General features: G+C 50.4%; 2 protein-coding genes across 4 annotated transcripts in view; one reads left to right on the top strand and one right to left on the bottom strand.

The window, feature by feature from the left end:
• The window catches only part of EEFSEC (eukaryotic elongation factor, selenocysteine-tRNA specific), a 204,517-nt gene extending 189,425 nt beyond the window's left edge, over positions 1-15,092 (bottom strand). Inside the window, exon 1 of the mRNA XM_004581345.4 lies at positions 14,700-15,092. Within this exon, the coding sequence (XP_004581402.2) occupies positions 14,700-15,003 (304 nt within the window). The 5' untranslated portion in view covers positions 15,004-15,092. The remainder of the gene's footprint in view (positions 1-14,699) is intronic.
• Positions 15,093-23,017: 7,925 nt separating this feature from the next.
• The window catches only part of RUVBL1 (RuvB like AAA ATPase 1), a 42,500-nt gene continuing 38,516 nt past the window's right edge, over positions 23,018-27,001 (top strand). Inside the window, exon 1 of one of the 3 annotated variants that reach the window (XM_004581346.2) lies at positions 23,018-23,299. In XM_004581346.2, coding sequence (XP_004581403.1) covers positions 23,159-23,299 — 141 coding nt within the window. In that variant the 5' untranslated portion in view covers positions 23,018-23,158. Of the gene's footprint in view, positions 23,300-23,563; positions 23,583-24,763; positions 24,783-27,001 lie in introns of those variants that run through there. The other 2 variants (XM_058678736.1, XM_058678735.1) reach the window with 2 other exon arrangements.

Here is a 27,001-nt window from a genome sequence, read left to right as displayed (position 1 = left end):
GGAAAATATTCATTCCTCGAAAAGACATTTTATTGGTTGTCGTGGGACGTTTTCTTGTTATGGACTTTTAAGAACGATTAATTGTCCCACAATACTGAGAAAGTAGTACCTCTTTTTGTATAGAAACCTTTGCCAGAAAGAGGGTTACTGCATCTGATTTGGAAGGAAGAAAAGGCAGAAGGCAGAGGACAAAAGCTGGGCTTCTCAGAAAGATGCGCCAGCCTGGTGGCGTTCTCCTCACCTCCTGAGGGCGCCAGGGGATGGTAAGAACTTCTCCCTCCAACCTGCAGTGACAGTCTGTCCTCAGAAGACCACCTTGGCATCTTGGAAAAGCCTTGAATGCCCAGCCCTGGCCACTGCTGGCGTTTGGGGAGTGAGTCGGCAGCTGAAAGATCTCTGATTATCTCTCTTTCCCTCTCTGTCTCCGCCTTTCAAGTAATTTTTTTTCCAGGAGCCCCGCTGGCAGAGTTCAGGTTAGCCAGCTCAGTGGCAACCTTGGTGAGGCCCTCATCTCTGAGGTGAGCTCCAGTCTGCTCCAGAGGCACCCTCACCGCTTCCTTCCTGCTCCAGGCACTACCCAGGGCCGACCCAAGCCAGCCCGGAAGGCACAGATGCAGGAGCCTGGGGAGGGTTGTGTGTTTCGTGAACCAAGCAGGCAGAGAGCTTTGAGCAGGAATCATTTCAGCCACTTCCCAGCCCTCTCAGTTGTGGTTTCAATGGATCAGAAGCTTCCTCAGTCCCTACAGGGCCCACAAAGCATAAGCAGCCAGGGGGCTCCAATGTCTGGTGGCCAAACACAACCACACAACAGGGAGAAGTGTTGACTCCAGGAATACTCGTCAATCCCTATTTTCACGGCAGCAGAAGATGGAGCAGTACCAGCACCATGGCCAGTGAAGGCTACTGACAAGACGAGGCCAGGAAGCTCAGCAGGCTCTCTGGTACCCCAGCCCCTCAATGTGCCCTTACTGCAGACTGACAAGACCCGTCACTGTGCCAAATCTTAGGATGCTAAGGGTGCTAGGGAAGAAGCAGACAGTTAGCCTAGTGGTTAAAATACCCACACACCATATCAGCATTGCTGAGTTAGATAACTGACTTCAGCCCTGGGGACACTGGGGACACTGGGGACAGCTCCAGTGCTTGGGCTCCTGCTACTCACAAGGGGAGCCTAGATGGTGTTCCTAGCTGCCGGCTTCAGCCCTAGTGCACCCTCAGTTGCTGCAGACATCTGGGGAATAAACTGGCAGATGACAGCTCTGTGCGCGTGTGTGCATGTATGGGTCTCTCAAAGAAATGAACTGAAGTTGTAAAAAATGCTAGTGTGGTTTGGCAGCAAGGAGTCGCCTCTCCCCCCCCAAGGCTGCAGATACAGGAGAAAAAGGGAAAGAATTAGCATCTTTTGTCCCACCCATCTCCATACCTAATTGGTGGCCCGAATGGGCACACATCCTTCTCAACTATGTAGATAACATTAAAAATAAAATACATTTTTTAAAGGTTTATTTTTCTATTGGAAAGGCAAATATACAGAGAAGAAGATCTTCCGTCCGATGGTTTCACTCCCCAAGCAGCCGCAACAGCTGGAGCTGAGCCAATCCAAAGCCAGGAGCCAGGAGCCTCTCCAGGTCTCCCATGTGGGTGCAGGGTCCCAAGGCTTTGTGCCATCCTCGACTGCTTTCCCAGGTCACAAGCAGGGAGCTGGATGGGGAGTGGGGCTGCAGGGATTAGAACCGGCGCCCATATGGGATCCCAGCGCATTCAAGGCAAGGACTTTAACCGCTATGCTATCGTGCTGGGCCCTATAAATACTTTTTTTGAGAAAAAAGAAGAAAGAAAAAATGTTAGGGGGAAAAATGAACAGAAACCAAGGAATTAAGCCAGGTATTCTCGACTAATCCTCAGAGTGCCCAACAGTAGATAACACAGTAAGGAGCTGCCTAGAGAGCTGCTGGAAGCCTGACCTCCAACACCACGCTCCTGTGCCACCAAGAGGGCCTGTGACCATGACGTCACACGGGCATGGGTGGCTCTGGGCTTCCTCTGAGAAAACCCCAGAGGAATCAGAGGGAGGAAGTGACGAGCTGATGCTGAGAGGAACTCTCAATCAGAAGGGCTCGGGGCAGGGCTGGGCCCGAAGCAGCGTCCACTCCCAGCCTCCTGCCGCAAGCAGTCCTCCTCTCCTTCCCCAGGAAGTCTCTCATCACACAGGCATGCTGTTACAGCAGGGAGACCCCGAGTTCACCTCTGGCCTCCCAGGTTTCTAAAGACCTCCTGCTCTCAGACCTTGATGTTCAGGAGGAACTCTGGACCCCTCGCTCGAGATCCAGAAGATGACCTCTCTCATCCACGTTGTCAATCAAGACACAGGCAGAGCTGAGGTCTCCCTCTGGATGGCTGGGCTGCACAATCCATCTTTGCGGTTGCGGGGCAGGTTGCGGGGTGGGGGGTCCTCTTCGCCCTTTAACTTCACGGACTACTTGCAGAACGGTCCTCGGCTTCAGCCACAGGCTTGCATTATGCTCATTTCCCCATCCCCGAGCTCTGGGGCAAGTTTAAAAGTCCTCGTCCTGTCTCAGAATCAGGTCTGAATTAATACCCTTCCTCCAAAGAACGCCAGTAGCAAAGTGAAAACAGACGCACCAGACAATGTCCTTTGAAAGCCCCAGCAGGGACAACTGGTGACAATGCAGCCCCTGGCTCTGAAAGAAACCTTAAGGTTAAAGGTTCACCGAAGCAGAAGAATTACCAAAGTACAAGTTTGTTCAAATTTCCTCCGGCAGATTTAAACAGCCAGGGTCAAGCTGAAGATTGCCGGCAAAAACCTATGAGACAACTCAGCCCCTTTGAACTGCGTGAAGAAAGGAAAATATACGGCCTGGGAGGGATCTATGTTATAGCTTTTAAAAATGTTCTTGGAAGGGTCACCGCTGTTACCTCCGAACCAGCCTGTTAGAGGATGTTTGAACACTGCTACCCTAAAACAACAGGGCCGCCGGGCGCTCAGCGTGTGCGGCGAGCGGCGCTGAGGTCGCCGTGTTCCCGGCATTAGTGTGCTGACCCTCTGTGGGCCATGAAATTAACCATCAGCACGGCAGAAATCTGCTATGAGTTAAACTACTTTGCTGCGCAAAGTGGCCTGAAAATGAAATATGAGGATTGAATTTCCATTGAAAGATTAACTTGTCTAACCTCAAGGCAGGCTTCCTCCACTGCTGAACTCAGAATCTGGCTGGTTGTTTACAGCACCACAGGATGGCGGGTAATTGGTGCAGGCAGTGGGAAATGACCTCTTCGTTCACGCACTCACTCATTCATTGGCGCTGTGTCCTGCCCCGCGCTAGATAAAGTTGAACAGGTCCCCACCCTCCAAGGTGGAATAGATCCTCTACAGGGTCAACAGTAAGTGGTCCCTAGACACATGAAGAGGATGCTCTCCAGGCCCTCCAAGGATGGCCACCTAATCCAGGCTGGGGAGTGCAGACCATGCCTCCCCTCAGAATAGCAGGTGCAGTCAGAGCAGGCAGGGTGGGACAGCCAGGCCCATTTGTCCAGGAACATGTGAGTCATTTAGCAGGCCTGGAGTTCTGAGGCAGAGAGGCCGACCACGCCCTCAGTGGAGAGCAGAGAGGACTCTGCAGTGGGGGAATAAGGAACTGCACGGGCACCTTAAAGATGCTCTTTACCCAGAGGGCCCTGGGTTCAGGAGTGTGGGTGAGGGGACTCACCGGTCAGAGGCCAAGGGAGCCAGCACAGCGGCTGAAGGACAAGGCTGAGGCCCAAGGGCCACCAAGGGAAAGAAGGGGCCAGGCTCACGACCAGAGCCATGCCCTGAGTGAAGGCATCGTTAGCTAGGAAGAACAGGAAGTGAGAGGATGGTCTCACAGGTGTCCTGAGATTCTTGCCTCAGGAGTTTCCACGGTCACTGGGCAGGAAGCAATTTTAGAACTCAGGAACCCCAGGCCAGGAATCCACAACAGGAAGCTGGACCCAGCCAAGTCCTTAATCCATTTAGCCCCACACAGTCAAATACAACAGCTAAATACTGGCTACAAGTGCCTATTCAAGTTTAAATTAGTTACAATTAAATCAAATTAAAATTTCAGTGCCCTAGCCAGGATGCCAGAATGCCAGTGCTCAGAGGCATGGGAGCCTGGCTCCCGCCCTGGACCTGCAGGACATTCCCATACCTGCAGAACGCTCTGCTGGGCAGGGCTTCCCAGGCCCTGCAGAGGCCCTCAGCCACACCACACGCCTCTCCGTCCTCCTCGCCAGTGCCGACCCTGATGGCAAGTGATGCAGCGTTTCTCCAGGAAAGTCTTTGCTCTTCAGAGTCCAAGGCCACCTCCAATCACCATTTGAGAAAGCACAGAATGCTGCGAATGCACACATGATGCTTGCTGGCCTGGCCAAAAAGTCCCCTAAATTCACCCACAAAGGACAATAAGCAAAAGCCATTTTTTAAATGCCACACTGTAATGTAGCTGGAAAGGTTGAATTCTAAACCTAGGGTCAATGACAAGCCAGTGAGCATACCAGAGCGTCAAACAACCAGGCCAAGCGAGGCAGGCTCCCAAGGCCAGGCAGGGCGATGCTAGCAAATTCCAAGCACTAATTTTAACAGAAAAAAGTCAGGTTTATCTGTAGGTAGCACCTGTGCATGCCACCAAATAAATATCCTCAGGAAGTAGGTTAGAGACAAAGGAAATTATTTTAGTCTTCCTGACGGCCCCTAGACAGGAGAGGCATCATCACAACACAAGAGATATGGAAAGAGGGAAAGTCAACTTCTCTCTCAACAGCAAAAGTTGTTTTTTCTCCTGCCAAGAGAGGATCACCCACATTAACTGAGTCTCCCTACCCATCGACGAGGCCACTTCAAAGCAGCAGGAACCTAATCACACATAGCAAGGAAATAAAAGACCCAATTAACAAAACTAAAACTCCAATAATCCAGGAGAATGGAAGCAGAAATTTCTTTTTTGACAATTTGATTTACTGTGTAAACAAACTGCTCCCCGGCAGCCACAATCTCCCCCAGGTCTGAGAGCCAGCGGCTCCCGTGCAAAGCCAAGGGCGCTGAATCCAGGCACAGCCCAGCACTTGCCCCGAGAACGTGTGACCTGCAGCGAGCTGCTGCCTGCCTCCCATGCCCCACCACCTCCTTTTCATGAGTTGTACAGTGCAAAGGAAATGCCTGCCTTCCAGAAGGACCTGGGAGCCCCGGCCACTGCCACCCTCCGTCCCTGCGAGGCAGAACGCTCTGTGGTTCTGTGCTCGGCACCCCACGTCTGCACCTTTTCCTGCCATTTTCCCTCCTGCCTACCCACCCTTGTGGCTCCTCTTCCATCCAGGCCATCACAGCTGCCACTCTCACACTCTCACAGGCCCTCCACCTGGATCCAGAAGGCACTCTCTGAAAGCTACCAGCATGCTCTGTATCCGCTTACCCCTGGGAGCCGTGGCCACTAGCCTCTAGTGGCTCAGCTACAGACCCTGCCCCACACCTCTGTGAACTTCACACTTCAGCCCTGCCTTTGTCTCTGTGTCTTTGTCCACTCTGAATCCCTACCTGGCATGCCTCCCATCTTCTCCATTGGCAAATTCTCAACCAGCCCTTAAACTCCCCACACGCCAGCCCCACAGCCTGAGAAGTCTCCCGGGCTGAACTATGCCCTCCCCAGACAGGCCTTACCTCCTGTCGGACCCAGAAAAGCACTTACAGCCTGGGCTCCAATGGATCAAAAGCCCTTACCCGTCCTCACCCTTAGCTGGCTATCGGCTGGGAGCTCCAGGAGACAGGCTCAGCTGCATGTCTGCCCTTCCATTGAAAACAAGACCCAGCCCCACTTCCCATCCAGCTCTCTGATTGTGCCCTGAGAAAGCAGTCGAGGACGGCCCAAAGCCTTGGGATCCCACACCCGCGTGGGAGACCTGGAAGAGACTCCAGGCTCCTAGCTTCAGATCAGCTCAGCTCTAGCCGTTGCAGCCGCTTGGGGGAGTGAATCAACGGATGGAAGATCTTCCTTTCTGTCTCTCCTTCTCTCTGTATATCTGCCTTTCCAATAAAAATTTAATAAACCTAAAAAAAAAAAAAAACACAATTGAGTTCCTAGAGCTGGTCTGTGTCACAAAGGGTTAAGCTGCCACATGCAACAATGATATTGGAACACCACTTTGAGACCCAGCTGCTCTGCTTGCTATCCAAAGACTTTGCCTTCTTAAGTCCTGGGGACTGCGGCCAGAGCACTGCCCAGGTCCAGGAGACACAGCCTGGCTGAGGCCCCACTGCGCAGCAGAGTGACAGAGACAGGAATGGATCCTGGGGCTGAATTTACCGGCTGTTTCCTGGGATGCTTGCCCAAATCTTATCCCAACCTGGATGGAGTGATTTTGAAGAATAACCCGAGAGACATGCTGATAGAAAACAAAGGAGATGCTTAGTGAAAAGCTTAAAAGCAATTAATTTTAAATGATTACAGCTTTACCAAAAGCTGTGGCTACAATTTCCTTCTGACTTTGATTATAACCTTCCAGCAAAATATTTGCCTCAAGAAGGCAAAGTCTTTGCATTATTTTCTATTCCTAGCATGACTACAAAAATATTCTTTGATTTAACATTTGATATGTTTTGTTCTCAAGGGCAAGCCCCATGAGAAGAAAAATGTACCCCAACAGAATGAAATATGACTACCTGCTTCCATTTTTCTTTCCTGTTGGTTCCTGCTCAAATATTCTGCATTCATTTAAACTTAAGGCTAGGTCTCTGATGCTGTGCCCCCCTCCACACTGTCACCCAGACCAAAGCAAAGTCACCCGCTGTCCAGCACCAAGAGAAAGTACCACAGACAAAGCTCAACTTGAGAGCGCAAAATGCACTCTGGGGTGGAAGGAGTAGGTCAGCACGTGACAAGGTGCCCAGCAAAGCAGAGCGACTTGCATTTGAATAGAGCGCACTTTGTACTCAGCGAGGCCGACTTCCCATTGGACATGAGAGCCTTTGAAGCCAGAGAAGGCAAGAGACTCAGGCCTCAGCCTCAGCTTCTCTGCAGGAGGCTGTGGCAGAAACACACTGGAGGGGCCCAGCACAAGGGCTCAATGTGCTGACCTGTCACCTGCAAGTGCCTGGCATCCCATATGGGTGCCAGTTCGCGTCCTGGCTGCTCTACTTCCCTTCCAGCTCCTTGCCTGTGGCCTGAGATGGCAGTAGAGGATGGCCCAAAGCCTTGGGTACAAACTTGCACCCCTATGGGAGATCCAGAAGAAGTTCTGGGATCCTGGCTTAAGTTTGGTTCAGCTCCAGCCACTGCAGCCACCTGGAGAACAAATCAGCAGACAGACAGATCTTTGTCTCTCCTTATCTCTATGTCTCCTTTCCAAATAAAAGTCAATCTTAAAAATATTTAGAAAGATACAGCATTGGAAGGTGGCCTCTCAACGTGGCTCTTTGACTGGACAGGAGCAAGTAAAGGCAGTTCTCACCTGCTGGACAAACAGGAACAGAGAACCAAAGTCTGACAATTACCGGGAAAATTTAGGAGAATGCATTCCCAGGTACAACAGCTCCTTTAAACATGCCTCAACATTTGAGGACAAACATATGTAACTGCCATAATTTAGCATAATATAGTGTTACACTGCATCCCAAAACAAAATTTAGGGGCAAGGAGAATCAAGAGTTTTTTGGTGGTTTTGTTTGGTTAACAGTACAATCACACCCAGGTTCCTCGTGGCTGCCAGGCCTACTTGTAGCATGCTGCTTTCTGGGCTACGTGCAGATGCCTGAAGAGAAATGTCAAAACTCGGGTTGAAAACACAAATTCATTCCCAGCCACGAACCTCCTGCTTCATTCATGTGTCCAGAGAGAGCAGCTAGGCCCCACCGCAGGAGGAAGGATGCGCAACCTTAAGGAAACAAAGCCAAGGGCAAGAGTGTGCTGCACGCTGGCACAAATGGTGCAGGAATCTGGAAGGCAGACGGCCAAGAGACAAACATCCCCTACCTAGCCTTGCATGCTTTTCCCTTCAAGGAGAGCAACCTGTGCGGGACTTACAAGACCCTGCAAGAACCTGCCACTGCCAACAGCACCGGGCAGGGAAAGTGCCACAGAGCCCCAGGCACGCGGGAGGCACCACTTAGATGGTGGATCCCGAGGCCAGAGATCCAGGAGGCAAGTCTGGGCAGAGATGCTGCTGTTCATTAACCACCGGCACAAAAGACCAGGAGACAATGCACTGTTAATCCTCGCAGCCACCAGATGACTATAAATCGCCCAGCCGGGATACCCACATTTTTCAGCTCTCCTCTCCCCTGCCAGGCAAAGATGGAGGATGAGTCCAAGTCCCTCACCCCCACCCAAGTCTTTAAAGCATACATTACTGAATCTTTTTTGAAGTTCTGACCCTGAAAGATTCATGCTAGAAAACAGATTCAAGAAAATACTACCCTGAACCACTCCTGTCGGTGGCCCAGAGCAGACATGTCCAGTTTTTCATTCATGCCGAGAATGCCAGCGTCTGGCTGGAGAGTCAGATCGATGTAGGTTCAAACCCAGATCTGACACTTATTAACTGGGTTCCCCGACCTGTCCTAGCCACAGTGCTTTCACCTAGAAAACACAAATGTCACCTTGCACCTGCCAGGCCTGCAGTCGGGGCTACTGCATGGGAAACGACAAACTAGCAAACACTATCACTGTCACTGTCCAAAACCTTCACATCCTTCAGGTGGTACATGGATCAAAGGACATAAACTGTAATCTTCTCTAAGCTAGGAGTGTGTGTGTGTGTGTGTGTATGTGTGTGAAGGTAATTTGGAAGGAGCAGTGGAATTAAAGAGAGCCAGCTTTAAAACATATCAAACTTCACGAGGCTAGTACAGTGGTGTGATAGGATAAGCCTCCACCAGCAAAGCTAGCATCCCATATGGGCACCAGTTCGAATCCCAGCTGTTATTTTTCCTATCCACCTCTCTGCTAATGTGGCTGGGAAAACAGTGAATAATGGCCCCAGTTCTTGGGCCTCTGCACCTATGTGGGAGACCCAGAAGAAACTCCAGGCTCCTGGCTTCGGACAGATCCAGAGCTAAGCATTGTGGCCATTTGGGGAGTGAATCAGAAGATGGAAGATCTCTTGCCTCTCTCTGTAAGTCTGACTTTCAAATTAAATAAATATTTTTAAAAAAAAAATATATATATATATGACTCCAAATATAGCAAGACATAATTCAATCCCTTCAATTTCCTTTTCTCCTGAGATATCATATTTTGCAAGAGGTCTGAATCAAACACCTTAAGCCAAAAGCTCTAACAAGAGGGCCTGGCATTATAGCCTAGTGGCTAAATCCTTACCTTGCATACTGGTTTGAGTTCCAGCTGCTCACTTTCCATTCAGCTCCCTGTTTGTGGCCTGGGAAAGCAATCGAGGATGGCCCAAAGCCTCAGGACCCTGTACCCACACAGCAGACCCAGAAGAAGCTCCTGGCTTCTGGCTTCAGATTGGCTCAGCTCTGCAAGCCATTGCAGCCACTTGTGGAGTGAACCAGAGGATGGAAGATCTTTTTTCTGTCCTTCTCTGTGTAAATCTGCCTTTCCGATTAATTAAAAAAAAAAAAAAAAAAAACCTCTAACAAAGAGCCCAACCTCCCAGGATCCCAGATGCACCTAGACAAAACCACCCCTGCTGCTAGAGGGCATCCCCACCCAGCAATCTTAACAACTTCTATCTAAATCTAGCCATGACTGCATCACTTGGATTAAAAGCCTCCCATGGGGCAATATGGCACAGTGGGTTAAACCATGACTTGTGACACTGGCATTTCATATGAGAGCTCTGGCTCGAGCCCTGAGTGTCCTGCTGCTGATCCAGCTTCTGGCTCAGGCACCTGAGGAGACAGTGGAAGATGGTCCAAGTATCTGAGCCCCTGCGACTCCTGGGGGAGACCAGGATGGAGTTCCTGACTCCTGCCTTCGGTCCGCCTAAGACCTGACTGTTGTAGATGGACGGCTGTCATGGGCAACACTGCAGACGGGCAATCTCTCCTTCGGTGTATCAGTGTGTTGTATCCCTCTGCCACCCTGCCTTTCAAACATATTTGATAACAGATAATTGCCCTCCAAGGTTCTCCTAGGCCTAAGGGCCGCTCTCTACCCTGCAGCCCCACCAACCTCTACCGTCCTCCTGAGCACCCTCCCTTGCACCTTGCTGACTCCCAGGCTGCCTGAAGGTTGGTAGTTAGCTCCTGCAAGTCAGACACAGAGGCCCAACTCACGGTCAGAGCCCTCCCAGGCAATCCCCTCCCCTAGGAAAACTCTTCTCCCCATTGTACCTTGTACTCCAGCAGCTCGTGCGTTAGGTACCCAGAACACCAGAAGGTCCCGTTCCAGGGTCTGGGTTCTGCTGAAAGCCCTGGCAGGGAGGGAAAGGAACTAGAACAAACAACGAAGCTCCCACAGAACAGGTCATAGCTTGCTGTTCACTAACCACAAAAAAGGGTTCCTGCTCATCACCAGCAGAGAACACACACAGAGAGCACCTTGGTGTGAAGTTGGAGCCACACTCCATCAGAGGACAGACAACTGACAAATACAAGGTGTGAGAAGGCACACAGTGGAAGTCAGAGGCCTGAGAAGCCATGAGGGGGTGAGGCTGGGGACACAACTTTAGATAGGGAAGTTGGTGGAGGAGGTGATCTAAATGACAAGGGTTCGGACACCCCTCACAGAGGCGAGGATCCTGCAGGAAGCAGCAGCTCGGCCCAGTCAAGGGGTAAAAACAGGGCCAGCACGACTGATGCTCAGCAGGCAGGGGGAGGAGTCACCACCGGGTGTCCCACTGTGGGTCCTGAGGAGAAGGGGGTAGGATTCCGCTTCACTGAGCAGCCGCCAGGAAGTCCTGAGGCCGAGGCTCGGTGTGGCCTGACGAAGGAGCTCACTGCCTACTGTGCATAGCATGAATCAGGGGCAGAGGGAGGCAGAGGGCAGGGTCGGGAGCTGAAGGAGGGATCCACACAGCAGGATCCCTGGTACATCCCAGAGTAGGACAATCCCTCTTCCAGACTTCACAATCTACACCAAAGATTTGCCAGATTTCTTTAGGGCACAAGGATTTGGGGATGCTGGACCAGGCTTTTGTCATGCGAAACTTTCTCTGTAAATATAAGCAGGACCTGGAAAGCAGGGAAAGGACCCTGTCCTTGGAGGTGGACAGACCCTGGACTATGCCACTCCACAATTGCCTCTATAAGAATAGCAATCACCAGTCCCGGCGGCGTGGCCTAGCGGCTAAAGTCCTCGCCTTGAAAGCCCCGGGATCCCATATGGGTGCCGGTTCTAATCCCGGCAGCTCCACTTCCATCCAGCTCCCTGCTTGTGGCCTGGGAAAGCAGTCGAGGACGGCCCAAACCTTTGGGACCCTGTACCCGCGTGGGAGACCCGGAAGAGGTTCCTGGTTCCCGGCTTTGGATCGGCGCGCACCGGCCGTTGCGGCTCACTTGGGGAGTGAAACCATCAGACGGAAGATCTTCCTCTCTGTCTCTGCTCCTCTCTGTATATCTAACTTTGTAATAAAAATAAATAAATTAAAAAAAAAAAAAAAAGAATAGCAACCACCACATTCAGGGCATGCAGGAAGCAGGAAGCAGCAAGCAGGCAAGAGCCAAACCAGGGAGTAGCTATGTGGTGGCCATTATTTCCATGTGGAAGGTCCAGAACTAGGTTCAAAGGTCACAGTACTAGTGAGGCTTCAAGTGCAGCTCCTCTGTTTGCCTCCAAAGCACGTCCTTCACCACTCACCTGCACTCCAGATGCTCCATTCAATAGCAGGGTACCATCCTTAAGTTAAAACATAGAAAGCTGAAAACATGTTCCATCCACCTGCCCACGGATCATCACAGCTCAGCACACTGTAGAGTGCTGGTTGTCTCCCCCGTGACTGGGGCTGCAAGGCTGACTGCCAGCTGCACTCACTGATTGCACCCACTGCCAGCCCAGGGGAAGAAAGATTGCAAAGTTGTAAAGTATGCTTCCAACTGAGTGCATATGGCTTCTTCACCAGTGTAACAGCCTAGGTCAACTCCTCATCTAATGGACAGCAGCAGTTACTAGAGAAAACTAAGAATCTGCCTCACTCTGTTTAACTTAGGGCTTCCACCTCCAACACAGATTGGCTCGGAATCTGCTTACAGGTACTAAGTGACCAAACAGAAGCCAGTTACAAGGGAGGAAGGTTGGAGAATCAAGTGGTGCCTCCAAACACTGGCCTAATGCCTGAAACATGGACTGAGTAGACTTGGGATCATGTGACCTAGAACAAGCCCGCCAGCCTCTTTGGACCCCACTTCCCCTCCCATTAACTGGAGGAATGACCTCAGAATGCCTGGGGCATGACGAGGGGGAGGGCAGAGCAAAGTGCTTACCAGACTAGCCACTGCCACTGGATCCAGCCCGTCCAGTGATCCTGGAAGCCTAGAACCATTCACCCAACACCAATTCCCTCAAGTCAGAGGTGGGGAACCTTTTTCGGCCAAAGGCTATTTCAATATTTATAACATCACTTGCAGGCCATATGAAATTATCAATTTAAAAATTAGCCTGCTATAGATTTACTGAATTTCAAGTCCCACCTGAAGTTGCTTTGGCAGGAGCAAATCAAGTGATCTGATGGGACTTTTATACCAGCAGGTCAGACATTCCTCACCCCGGCCATAAACAGTTGTGAGCACTGAGACCATCACTGTGCAAAAGCACAAGGAAACGCACACACACAGGCAGCTACTGGAGCCTGCATGAGTACACTTCACTCAGCTGTAAACATTCCTGTGCCATTAACTTGGAGTATTGTTGTATCATGATTCTCTAAAAGAAAAAGCAAGTTTCAGAACCGTGTCCATAGAGTTCAGTATAATTTGCATGGTTTGGAAAGATAGTCATAAAAACATACACAGGTTGACCATCACTAATCCAAAAACATAATCCAAAGTACTCAGAATATGAAACCTCTCGCGCTCTAACACGACACTGCAAGTGTCAAAGTCCACACCTGACCTCCCATGGCAGATCACAGTCAAAACACAAGTGCACTAAAAATATTAGATTATCTTCAGGCAACCTAAATGGGCTATACGGGAAAAACAGACGAATACCCCGTTTCGACTGGGATCTCATCCCCAGGATACTTCATTAGGCAGATGCAAATGTTACAAATCCCCCCAAAATCCAAAATCTGCAACACTTCTGCAGAAGTGATCCTCAGCCAGCCATGGTGGTGTCATTTGGAAAGGCTGCAAGGGTCCAGAACTGAGAAGGGAGTAACCACCAGGACTTCCATTTCACTCCTTAAATTTTACTTGTTCACAAGTGGCATGCACTTATGAATTATCTTAAAAACAAATCAAGGGACTGGGGTTGGGGTCTAGCGGGTAAAGCTGCTGCCTGAGACACTGGCATCCCATACAGGTGCTGGTTTGTGTCCCGTAGCTGCTCGGCCTCCAATCCAGCTCCTTGCTGAGGACCTGCAAAAGCTGCATTAGAAGGCCCACGAGTTTGGGCTGCCTGCTACCCATGTGAAAGACCCGGAGGAAGTTCCTGAACTTTGGCCTGGCTCAGTGGCCACTGTGAACACCTGGGGAATGAACCAGCAGATGGAAGCTCTCTCTCTCTCCCTCCCTCTTCTCTTTGTTTTTAAGATTTTTTATTATTATTATTATTGGAAAGCCGGATATACAGAGAGGAGCAGAGACAGAGAGGAAGATCTTCCATCCGATGTTTCACTCCCCAAGTGAGCCGCAACGGGCTGGTGCTGCGCTGATCCGAAGCCGGGAACCAGGAACCTCTTCCGGGTCTCCCATGCAGGTGCAGGGTCCCAAAGGTTTGGGCCGTCCTCAACTGCTTTCCCAGGCCACAAGCAGGGAGCTGGATGGGAAGTGGAGCTGCCGGGATTAGAACCGGCACCCATATGGGATCCCGGGGCGTTCAAGGCGAGGACTTTAGCTGCTAGGCCACACCGCCGGGCCCACTCTTCTCTCTCTTTAACTGGCCTTCAAATACATAAACATTTTTTTAAAAAATCAAATAAGTGGGACAACATCTTAGGAGGGCATTTCAGAGGTACCCACCACAACAAAACATTGACAAGTCCTTCACTTGGGTCTAGGTTTGCCCTACAGAATTATTAGACACATCCCAAAGGCTTCTGTTGTAGAATATTCATTACAGTGTGGTTAGGAAATACTGCAAACAACACAAAGCTTCGTTACTGAGAAATTAGAAGTGTTGGCCTGTGTGACTTTTAAAACAGAGTACTCCCCAGACAACGCGGGGTGAGGTGCAAAAACTGGCTTGTATTTCTGTGGGATTTCCTGAAACGACCCTGGGAACAGAGGCTGGCTCTCAGAATGGGAACCGGGAAGCCAGGAGGACTTAAACACGTGTTGCGTACCCCCTTTCTGTAGTTTCTAACTTTAAACCTGCTCATGTATTACACAGGCACATTTAGGGGGCGGGGGCGGGGACGCAAAAACACCTTGCGACTTTTGCTTCTGCTGAATGCAAAAGCGTCTGCATCCACCGGCTGTGAGTTCGAGTCCCAAAGCCGCCGGCCGCTGAGGGGCTTCCGGGGAAGGGGTCCCCCACGTGGGAAGTGGGGAGCTCTCCCTTCCCGGGGACACAGTAGCCCGTCCTCCCGCCCCGGCCCGCGCTCACCGCCAATGATGGTCCGGATGAGGGAGGCGTGCCCGGGGCAGTCGACCAGCGTGACCTGCAGCAGCGGCTCTCCGGACTGGGGCTCGGGCCCGTGCGTGGACAGCGCTGGCCTCAGGCGCGGGGGCAGCGGCACCGAGAAGCAAGAGAAGCCCAGGTCGAGCGTGATGCCGCGCTCGCGGCTCTGCGGCTGCTTGTCGAAGGCGGCCGTGGAGGCCGTGGTACTCAGCGCCCTGGCCAGCGCCGTCTTGCCGCTGTCGATGTGGCCCAGCACGCCCACGTTCACGTTCACCCGTGGCCCTGCCATGCCGCCACCGCCGCCGGCTCGGACACCCGCCCCGCCCGCCCCTCACTTCGCATGGGTGCCGCTGCGGTCCGGCCCGTTAAGCGGCCCCCCCGCGCAACCGGCGCGCCAGGCGCACCCGTTCCGGGCCCCGAAGCTTCCGCCCTCCGGGAGGAGCCCGCGGGCCCGGTCCGGTCCGGTGCTCCAAAGACCGGACATTATGGCCCTTGTGGAAAATGCCACGCCTGCTCTGCAGTCAGAATGAGCGTTGTTCCCCTTTCCCCACTTCTCCTCCCCTTCAGCAAATTCATATGCTTCAGCCCTAACGCCCAGTGTGAAGGTGTCTGGAGATGGGGTCCCTGGCTGGTAGTTAGCGTGAGGCGAAGTCATCAATGTGGAGTCCTCTTACTAAGATACCAGAGTTTGTGTCTTTGTTTTCCCATCCTGCAAGACAAGAATTTGTCTTCCACTTTCAGACATCCCATGGTACAAGCAGCAGGCATGTTAAAGAGTCTTAATGAATAGGTAGCAAGAGTTTCGAAGAATCGCTCCTTGTGTCTTGCTCTGTGCAGGAACCTGACACAGGATAATGAAAAGGAAAGAGGCGTTGTGGGGTTTTTTTTAGCTTTAACATTATTATGTTGGCCTCACAGAAAGAACTGATGGAAACTTGGAACGAAGAAAGATGCTAGCAGGACCCTGAGGGGGAGGTGGGAGTGCTGTTCACAAGCCAGGGAGGTACAGGCTTTGAGTGAGAGTGAGTGGCAAATGTGGAAGGTGTGCCACCCAGAGAGGCAGGAGGACGTCTCTGCCTCTACCTCTCAGATCTTTTTTTTTTTTTTAAGATGTATTTGATAGAGTGACAGGGAGAGAAGGAGAGAGAGGTGTGCCAGTCTGGAGAAGGCTAGAGGCTCTGGCTTCATCATCCTTGGAGGAGGACTTGAAGGTATCAACTTACCCCAGCACCAGCCCCACCTTCTTCACCCCATTCCTCTGATCTGCCTCCATCCCCAGGCAGGCTGTCTCCTCCCAGGGCCAAGTTAGCTGCTGTGATCAGCTCCAAACCTGGGGACCTAGTGTGTCCCAAGTAAAGTCTCAGTTCCCTGCAAAGTCGGGTGTCTCTGCATCAACGGAGAATCGCAGGACAGTACTCAGAGTGAAACCTGGAGCGCTGCTCTTAGCCGCGTCTGGGATGTCCCTTGCCTCTGCCCTGGCGTCTCGGACAGTGCGGACAGTGCGTGCAGGGAGCTTGAGCCCGGGCTGCTGCCCTTCCCCCATCCTAGGCTGCCGAGGATGCCTGGAGCACAGCCCTCACTTTCCTCAGCTTGGATTGCCTCCGGCCTGAGCCTGACACGTACCAGTGCTCCATCAGCACCTCGTGAACTGACTCACTGCCAAACCTGTAGCCCAGGAAGACGTGCCCCAGGACCCGAGCAGTTCCACTAGCTGGGCACAGTCCCTGGGAAAAATAATTTGATGGGAAACAGCCTGCAAAGCTGTGATTATTTGGGATTTGTTCTTAATGTTAATGTGATGCTAGTTCCTTTCTGTGTCTTTAATGCCATTTTGTACTAGGGTAGTCCAAAGTTCTTTACAAACAGCCAGTAATTAATTCAACTTCATTAAGGCCAATTAATCCAGGATTAATTATAAATTGTCCCCGAGGAAGTTATTATACTTTTTGTGCTTTGATTTGGGTTGCAGCTTTAAAGATTCTTTCAGGAATGAATAGAAATTTCTCTTTTTCTGAGAGATTTGCCTCACCGGTGATTCTGTTAACCATGTACTTCTCGGCATGTCCTGTGCTAAGCTGCAGAGGAGGCCAACACACAGGCCACCAACTTAGCCAGCCTGGCCTTCTTAGCACTGAATAAATGGGCCACCGCCACATGAGGCTGAAATCAATGTAGACTTACAGCAAGAACTCACACCATGTGGGTCAGAATCACGGCTCTACTTGACGGTGACGGGATGGCATCACTCTTTCTTCCCCCTGCAGAATGGACACAGGATTTTGCAACTTCACTGTGGTCTGTGGTGGTCATCCCCTATTATCTCTTCTCTAAGAACACCTCAGTTCTCCTTGGAAGCTCCTTGTCTTCTTTCCCCACCAGCAGTCTCTATAAGGGATGGAAATATATAAGAGTCTAGTCTGTCCTCACGGGCAGCATGCTGGCTCTGCTGCGGAGCCTATGACCCAAGCTGACCCAGTAGAGAAAAAACTCTGATGTTTAAAAAAAAATTAGCGTGGGGCCCAGCACAATGGCTAATTCTCCCCACTCAAGTGCCAGGATCCTATAGGGGCACAAGTACATGCCCCTGCTGCTTCACCTCCCATCCAGCTCTGTGACTGTGTCCTCGGAAAGCAGTCCAGGATGGCCCAAAGCCTTGGGACCCTGCATCCGTGTGGGAGACCTGGAAGAGACTCCTGGCTCCTGGTTCCTGGCTCCTGGCTCCAGATCAACTCAGTTCCAGCCATTGCGCTCACTTGGGGAGTGAGCCAGTGGACAGCTCTTTCTGTCTCTCCTCTTGTAAATCTGCCTTTCCAATAAAAATAAATAAATCATTAAAAATTATAGAACAATTTTTAAAGTGTGTTCTTTGCTGCTGACCTAAAACCAAGAGAATGCAGGCCTGGGTTATGACGGGACCCCAGGAGCAGAGCCTGGCTGGCCAGTGTCTAAGTTGGCTTTTCATTACTGCAGTGGAAATAACCAAAAGGAACTCTTGACAAAGGACAAAGGTTTATTTCAGCTCATGGTTTTGGGGGGGGGGGTCACGGTCCAAGGCTGGGTGGGACCCACTGGTCTGGCCACCAGGATGCAGGATGGCAGGACAAAGATACCATGTTCTGTGGGCAGGCTTTGGGCACGGAGGTTGAGAGGCTGCTTTGGACACCCATATCCCGTGTGAGAGTGCTTGGTTCTAGTCCAAGCTGCTCTTTTTCTGGTTTAGCTTCCTGCTCGTGTGCACCTGGGAGACAGCAAGTGATGGCGCAAGTCCTTGGGTTCCCACTGCCCACCTGGGTGACCCTGTGTCCACATGGGAGACTCGGAGGAAGCTCTTGACTCCTGGTTTTAGTTCAGCTCATCTCCGACTTTGGCAGCCATTTGGGGAGTGAACCAGCAGATGAAAGATCTTTGTCTCTCCTTCTCTATGTAAATCTGACTTTCCAATAAAAATAAATAAGTCTTTTAAAAAAAAAGAAAGACATGTTCCCTTACCTTGGATCACTCCACAAACGCCTGCAAAAGCCGCTTGAACAGCCGAGGCTGGACCAGACTCAGTCTGGGTCTCCCACATGAATGGCAGAGTCTTCACTATTTGAACTATCACCTGCTGATCTCAGGGTATACATGAGCCGGAACGTTGAGTTGAGAACAGATCAGGGACTTGAATCCACAGATCCTTGTGTTGGTTGCAGGCATCCTAAGAAGCATCGTATCCATTGCACCTACTACTCACCTCTGATAGTGTCTTTTGATGTACAAAAATTTTTATTTTCATGAAGTATACAACTAACCCAGTGTTCTGCCTTTACTTGTGCCGTCGGTGACATATTTAAGAAACCATTGACAATGCAAGGTCATGAACATTTGCCCTGTGATTTCTTCTAAGGCTTTTACAGTTGAAGCTCTTGGATAGAGGGGTTTAAATAAATCTAGTTTTTGATAGCTGTGTCTTTTTATTATCTCATACACAATTGCTTGTCTTCTGATTTGTTGAAGCAATAAGTGGTCCTGTCTGTCAAAGTGCTGGCCGTAAACACAGCAGAACCACTTTGGCCTGCAGGGCACTCGTGATGAAGGTTCGTTGTTCTTATCAGACCTTGTTCCTGCTTGTGCTTGCTGTTCTTGGGAGTGGTGCAAGATTCTTCCTTTGGTTACCAGCATGAAGACCTGACACAAAGACTGGATTTCTTTCAAATGTTGTAGTTGATTGCTTGCCAGCAAACATCAGTCTTGGCTGATCAATAGGAATGCCTTTCTGATCTTGTCTCTTGGTTTTCCAATGTTCTACTATATTGGAAAGTTCAATCCTGAAACAAAGGCTTCCCCATAAGCATTTTCATGAAAATCTACTATTTTCATGAAGTTCCACTATCAGATTGGAAAGACTTAAAACATCCATTTTGAATTAATTTTTGTACATGACATAACATAAGGGTTCAACTTTATTCTTTCGTAGGCAGATATCCAATTTTTCCAGCCGCATTTGTTGAACAGACTGTCCCTCCCTCCATTAAAAAGACTTGAATCCCTGTCAGAAAAAAAATATAATCACACATATGAGCATTGATTTCTGGGCGTGCTCTCCTAGTCTGATGTTCAAGTGTTTACACCAACGCTGCATGTTTTGACTGTAGCTTTGCACAAAGTTTGGAAGTCAGGAATTAGGAATCTCCCAACTTGATTTTGTTTTTCAAGCATTTTTTGGGGGGGTGGAGTCATGAGCTAGCTGGGGTCTGTTGCAACTTTATATGGATTTTAGGATTTAAAAAAATTTATTCAAACTCTTATAACATGTAGATTTTGGTAGAATGTATTCATTTTTTACATTGTTGTTCATAGTATGTCATTTTAACAGTAGTAAGTGTTTTTTTTTAATTAATTTATTTTTTATTTTATTACAAAGTCAGATATACACAGAGGAGGAGAGACAGAGAGGAAGATCTTCCATCCGATGATTCACTCCCAAGTGAGCGCAACGGTCGGTGCGCGCCGATCCGAAGCCGGGAACCAGGAACCTTTTCCGGGTCTCCCACGCGGATGCAGGGTCCCAGTGCATTGGGCCGTCCTCGACTGCTTTCCCAGGCCACAAGCAGGGAGCTGGATGGGAAGTGGAGCTGCCGGGATTAGAACCAGCGCCCATATGGGATCTTGGCACGTTCAAGGCCAGGATTTTAGCCGCTAGGCCACGCCGCCAGGCCCTGTATTTCCTTTCAATTACAGAAGTTTGTAGGACTTTGCCAAAATTTTTATAAAGCAGCTGAGATAATCGTGTCAGGGGCTCTTAATTTTATCAATGCAAAGTATTACATAGTGGTGTATTCTACTGGTTCACTTCCCAAATGACCACAATAGCCAGAGTTCAGTCAATTTGAAGCCAGGAACTTGAAGTTCAGGAATTTGAAGCTTCCTCTGGGTTTCCCACATGGGTGCAGGGACCCAAGGATTTGAGTTATCCACCACTTCAATAATCCATAAACAGGGAGCTAGACTGGAAGTGGAGCAGTTAGGACACTGCAGGCAGGAGGATTAACCCATTAAGCCACCACACCACCCTCATAAAATAGAAATTAAAGTGCAGTGTTATTCACAAAAGACAAGCAGTAGAAGCAACACAAATACCTATAGACAGATGAGTACATTTTAAAAAAAGATTTATTTGCTTTCATTGGAAAGGCAAACAGAGAGAGAGAAAGATTTTCCACAGGCTGATTCACTCCCCAAATGGCTGAAATGGTTAGAGCCTAGCCACCTGAAGCCAGGGGCCAGGAGCTTCTTCTGGGAGTCCCGTGTGGGTGTGAAGGGTCCAAGGCTTTTGGGCAGCCTCAACTGCTTTCCCAGGCCACAAGCAGAAGGCTGGATGGGAAGTGGGGTCGCTGGGATTAGAACCAGTGCCCATATGGGATCCCAGCGCATTCAAGGTAAGGACTTTAGCCACTAGGCTACTGTGCCGCCTCCCCTCCCCAATTTTTAATATACTTATCTGCATCCCTCAAATTATGGATTTTTTTTAATTTATTTTTTTAAAGATTTATTTTATTTTTATTGCAAAGTCAGATATACAGAGAGGAGGAGAGACAGAGGAAGATCTTAGGTCCGATGATTCACTCCTCAAGTGACCACTACAGCTGGTGCTGCGGCGATCCGAAGCCAGGAGTCAGGAGCCTCCTCCAGGTCTCCCAGGCAGCTGCAGGGTACCAAGGCCTTGGGCTGTCCTTGACTGCTTTCCCAGGCCACAAGGAAGGAGCTGAATGGAATGTGGAGCCGCTGTTTCAGAACCGGCGCCCATATGAAATCCCGGCATGTTCAAGGTGAGAACTTTAGCCACTAGGCTACTGTGCCGGGCCCGGCTTTTTTTTTAAGATACATTTTTTTAAAAAGATTTATTCATTTTATTACAGCCAGATATACACAGAGGAGGAGAGACAGAGAGGAAGATCTTCCATCCGATGATTCACTCCCCAAGTGAGCCGCAACGGGCTGGTGCGCGCCGATCCAAAGCCGGGAACCTGGAACCTCTTCCAGGTCTCCCATGTGGGTGCAGGGTCCCAATGCATTGGGCCATCCTCAACTGCTTTCCCAGGCCACAAGCAGGGAGCTGGATGGGAAGTGGAGCTGCCAGGATTAGAACCGGCACCCATATGGGATCCCGGGGCTTTCAAGGCGAGGACTTTTAGCCGCTAGGCCACGCCATCGGGCCCAAGATACATTTATTTTTATTTTTATTGGAGGTATATACACAGAGAGGAGGAGAGACAGAGGGGAAGATCTTCCATCCATTGATTCACTCCCCAAGTGACCGCAACGGCCAGAACTGAGATAATGTGAAGCCAGGAGCCTCTTCTGAGTCTCTCATGTGGGTGCAGGGTCCCAAAGCTTTGGACTGCTTTCCCAGGCCACAAGCAGCGAGCTGGATGAGAGGCAGGGTTGCCGGGATTAGAACTGGTGCTCATATGGGATCCTGGCGCGTGTAAGGTGAGGACTTAAGCTGCTAGGCTACCGCACCAGGTCTTCACCTATCCTGTGTTCACAGTGGATATCTTGAACACTGGCCTGCCACATTTCTGACTGGTAATATGAAAGAACTATCGGACTCTGCAGCCAGGTCTGGCATCTTTTCCTCCGGGACCTTCTCCAGACCCTATTCTCTCTTGGGCCTCAATTTCCTCATCTATAATGTGAGGCTGCTAAGCTGAGTTAGCATCCTAAGTTCCTGGTGTTTCCCTTTTCTTCCCGTACCTACAAGGAGGTCAGCCCTACAGAACACTTCACTTCCATATTGGTTGGTGGATACGGTGGAAGGAACCATTGGTATAGAATCCTTAGGGCCAGGCAGAAGTCAATGATATTCTAAACCACTTTGTGGGGTCCCTGTTTTTAGATGAACCATGAACGGCCAGTAGCAGCTTGTCAAGATCTGACCTCTGCCCTTTGGGGCTCTGAAAAAAATGTTAGAAGATTCCATTCGTTGGTAGCAGCCCATTACCAATTCCCATAAAAGCCAGTATAAGTGAATACAGCAAAACTGCATGCATTGCACCAAGTTGTATGTGTGTGGTCGAGAGCTGTATTTGAATTGAACAGAAGCGTTATAAGGTGTGTGCCAGATGAGGCTAAAATAATAAACCGCACAGTTATTTTCCACAATCCTTACAATGCCTTTATAGAGGGAAAACATGAGTCCAATGCTCACACAGATAACCAGACAGTTAGGAAATGTGAGTTAGGGACCGTCGCTGATGGATTCGACTTCAAGTGAGTATATTCTCAGCAAGTGTTTCTCTTCTGTAACATGACGTCAGAACTGCGGCTGGACCTCATTCCTTCAGGGTGCCTTCCAGAGCTTTCCGGGCTGTTCCAGTGGCTCCTGCTCTGTGTTTGCACACCACCTGGAGTGCGTCTGTCCCAGTCTACCTCACGGTACAAGTTCTCCAGACAAGAAGAAACTTCTCGCCAAGGCGATATTTCCGTCGTAACCTCGGCGCGATGGCAATAGCTGGCTTTATCCCCAACCTGAGGTCATAACTTTCTGTAAGATAATAACGTGCACTCTGCAGAAAGATACGGCGTTGAAATATGATAAATGGATAAAACGACAAGATTAAAATCTGGACTCGCGGTACCACTTGCTAGCATCGCCTGAGGCACATTGCTTACCGCGGGACGTCTCTGCCTTACTGTCATCACCCGGACAGGAAGAGGCACTTGAAGGGGAAACTCAATTCAGTAACACAACCGGAAGCGATTGGGCGGGGCTTCACCGGCAACTGTGATGGACGCGGGTACAAACCACTGGAGAACGGAGGTGTTCCCTTCTCCGCCAATGGGGAAAAGATATAGGCGGGCTCTTACAAACGGCCCTGGTAACAGCCGCATGGTTACCCGGGCGCCAGGCGCGCTGCACCAGGTTCTGATTTTCCACGTTAGTTTCGGCTCCCGTCCCCGCAAAAATGAAAATCGAGGAGGTGAAGAGCACCACCAAGACGCAGCGCATCGCCTCCCACAGCCACGTGAAAGGGCTGGGGCTGGACGAGAGCGGCTTGGCCAAGCAGGCGGCCTCAGGACTCGTGGGCCAGGAGAACGCGCGTGAGGTGTGGTGGGCGCACGGGGGAGGTGGGGGGCCGGGGCCCTTCAGAGAGTCCGCTCCGGAGTTTGCTCAAGTGCAGTGAGAGTGGGCCCGGGGAGTCAGGGAGGGACGCCTCATTCCGCGGGTGGGCGTGGGAGAAAGAGCCGCGATGTCCCTATGGGCAGGTGGTCCAGGCCCGAGAGCTGAGGGAAAGAGGCGTAGGAGGCGCGGAGAGGGGCAGTCTGACGGGTCCAGTCCTGCAGGGACTGCGGTCATTTCTTTTGTCGAGTGATGCCAAGTTCATCCACCTGAGTTACTGTTTTGCCACCTACCTGCTTGCCATTCAGTTTAGTAATGGTAAAGCTGGCATTTGCACCTGCGTGTATTCCTGCCTCCTGCTCAGCTCCTCCCATGCTCCAGGCCTGGGGCCATGACCCTGGAGGCTCAAAAACTACAACATCTTTTACTTAAGATGAGGCAGGAACTGTTGCCTCTAATACAAATGGCCAAGGAAGATCCACTGGTTTCTCTTCTGAGCATCCTCTTGCAAAATGGCAACATCGGACCTTCACTTGGCTTAACACCTGTTACTGCAGGTAGCCAACACTGATTGGGCCAAGCCTTGTGCTGTGTTCTCGTTGTCCTGTTTTTCGTTTCCAGTCTAGTCATCTTCCTCTCCTACTTTAGTACTGTACTTCTCAAATGCAAAAGAAAGTTGACATGTTTGCCCAAATTCTACAGTTAGTATTTCACTCTTGCTTTATGTATCTTTTACCATCTACCAATCCACTTTGACATTTCAGAGTATATCATAAACATCCGGACCTTTCAGCACAGACGTGACCTCCTGGCCCTTGAGGTTCCGTAGGTTAAGGTCACCCTGCTGGTGGGAGAGGCAGGATTTAAACTCAAGGCCATGTGCTTCCAGTAACCATGCCCATCTCTCTGCTGCTGCGTTGCTCAGGCCTACCTTGGGGGCCAGGTTCTGCTAGGATGCTGGTCGACGCGGCAGCCTGCCTGGTGCTCGATGCCCTTGTGTGACATAGTTAGACTCCAAGGCCTTTTCTGTTCTTAGGTGAGGATTCGCCGTGTGTCTGGCTGGAGAGAAGGTGGGAGGGTTGGCTGAGGGAGAGAAAGTAGAAGAGGTTCTAGTCTAATTGAGGACATGCACCCAAGGCTTGGAAAGGCTTTGCTGCCTTTATTGAGTGTCCCCAAGAGCTCCACAACTGAAGAGCCTGTCATGAGATCGTATGGGACGACAGAAGTACGTATCTTTGTAGCAGGACAGTGTCTGAAAACTATCTTCTAGGCTGGCTTAGTCACCAAGGCAGCAATGGGATCTTACACACACACACACACAGCCCTTGCGCACACGTGTTTCTGAGTGGATGCTGTGCTGTGTGACCTGGCACTTCATAGTCCGTGGGAAATCCAGAGAGAAAAGACAAATTCACAAGAGCCTGTCAGCAGGGACAGGAAGTCACTGCCTTGTTTCAGGCAAGGAGAATGTACTTTTTTTTTTTAAGATTTACTTATTGGGGTTGGTTCATTGTCTCAGCTGGCTTATTCTTTTTTTTTTTTTTTTTAAAGATTTATTCATTTTATTACAGCCAGATATACAGACAGGAGGAGAGACAGAGAGGAAGATCTTCTGTCTGATGATTCACTCCCCAAGTGAGCCGCAACGGGCCGATGCGCGCCGATCCAAAGCCGGGAACCTGGAACCTCTTCCAGGTCTCCCATGCGGGTGCAGGGTCCCAATGCATTGGGCCGTCCTCAACTGCTTTCCCAGGCCACAAGCAGGGAGCTGGATGGGAAGTGGAGCTGCCGGGATTAGAACCGGCGCCCATATGGGATCCCGGGGCTTTCAAGGCGAGAACTTTAGCCGCTAGGCCATGCCACTGGGCCCAGCTTGCTTATTCTTTACCTGCAACCACAGGCATCCCATATGGGCACAGGTTCATTTCTTGTTGCAGTTGCTCCACTTCCCGTCTGGCTCCCTGTTTATGGTCCGGGAAAGCAGAGGAGAATCGTCTTGGGCCTTGGGGTGTGAGACCTGGAGGAGGCTCCTGGCTCCAGATCACCTCAGCTCCTACCGTTTTCATTTGACGAGTGAACCAGCAGATGGAAGGTCTTTCTGTCTCCTCTAAATCTGTCTTTCCAATGAAAATAAATAAATCTTTAAAAAAAATGTTTGTTTTCATTGGAAATGCAGGTTTACAGAAAGAAGGAAAGACAGAGAGAAAGATCTTCCATTGGCTGGTTCACTCCCCAAGAAGTTGCAATGGCTGGAATTGAGCCGATCTGAAGCCAGGAGCCAGTAGCTTCTTCCAGGTCTTCCATGTGGGTGCAAGATCCCAAGGCTTTGGGCCACCCTCAACTGCTTTGCTAGGCCACAAGCAGGGAGCTGGATAGAAATGGCTTAGCTAGGATACAAATTGGTGCCCATATGGGATCCCGGCGCATGCAAGGCAAGGATTTTGGACAATGGGCTACTGTGCTGGGCCCTGTTCATTGATTTTTTTTTTTTTTAATTTTTGCATGTAAAAGAGCTGCAGAGAGTTATCTTCCATCCACTGGTTCACTCCCCAGATGACTGCCACAGAGTGGGACCAGTCTGAAGCTAGCTAGGAGTTTCATCTGGGTCTCCCAAGTGGGTGCAGGAGCTTGAGGTCTTGGGCCATCCTCTATTGCTTGCTTGCTCAGGCCCTCAGCAGGGAGCTGGATGAGAAGTGGAGCAGCTGGGACACGAACTGGGGCTTATATAGGACCTAGTTGTGCCACCGGTCTGTGGTGTTCACTGAGGGCCTTCTAGTAGTGGGTATCGTGGATTCTTCACTGTTAGTGAGTTACTTTCAGAATCTAGTGAAAGCTGTCTGTCTCCTTTCTTTCTTTTTTTTTTTTTTTTAAAAGATTTACTTATTTTTATTGGAAAATCACGTTTAGAGCGAGAAGCAGACAGAGAGAAAGATCTTCCACCTGCTGGTTCATTCCCCAACTGGCCTCAACAGAGCTGAGCTGATCTGATCTGGAGCCAGGAGCCACGTCTTCTGGGTCTCCCACGTGGGTGCAGGGTCTCAAAACTTTGGACCGTCCTCAATTGCTTTCCCAGGCCACAAGCAGGGAGCTGGATGGGAAGTGGAGCAGCCAGGATGTGAACTGGTACCCATATGGGATCCGGTGCATGCAAGGTAGAACTTTAGCCACTAAACTATTGTGTTGGGTCCCCTGTTTCCTTCCTTAAAACAAAATGAAAATAAGAGGTATACTTAGGATTTTGTTTCCGTCGCAGAAGCTGTGTGGACTTTGGTGTTTTCTAGAAATGACCTTCCCCTCTTGTGCTCCCACCGTGCGTTGTCCACACAGCAGCCAGCATGGTCTGTGCGTGCTAAGCCTTTCCAGTGGCTTCCCTTCACACACAGAGAAAAGCCGAGCCACAAGGTCGCTGGCCTGTGCTGTGACCCCTGCCTGCCCATGCCCTTCTCTCCATGCCCCGGTCCCGCAGCCTCCCTGTCTCTTGGACATGCCCAGCGCGTTTCTGCTCTGGTTGGTTTGCATGTGCCCTTCCTTTACCTGTCACCCTGACTCTTGCTGTGCCTGAGATGTCTCCTATCAAACGAGCATTGTCACCTGGGTCACCTGCGTGGATGGCTCTTCCCAGCCACTCATGCTGTCGTCACCTGTGACGGGCACACTGTGTGTATGTCTCCTCCGACAGAACTTGAAC

Source organism: Ochotona princeps, chromosome 21 (genome assembly GCF_030435755.1).
Source record: "Ochotona princeps isolate mOchPri1 chromosome 21, mOchPri1.hap1, whole genome shotgun sequence".
NCBI lineage: Eukaryota > Metazoa > Chordata > Mammalia > Lagomorpha > Ochotonidae > Ochotona > Ochotona princeps.
The sequence above is the reverse complement of the archived record's forward strand: the minus strand, read 5'-3'. Positions and strand labels throughout refer to the sequence as shown.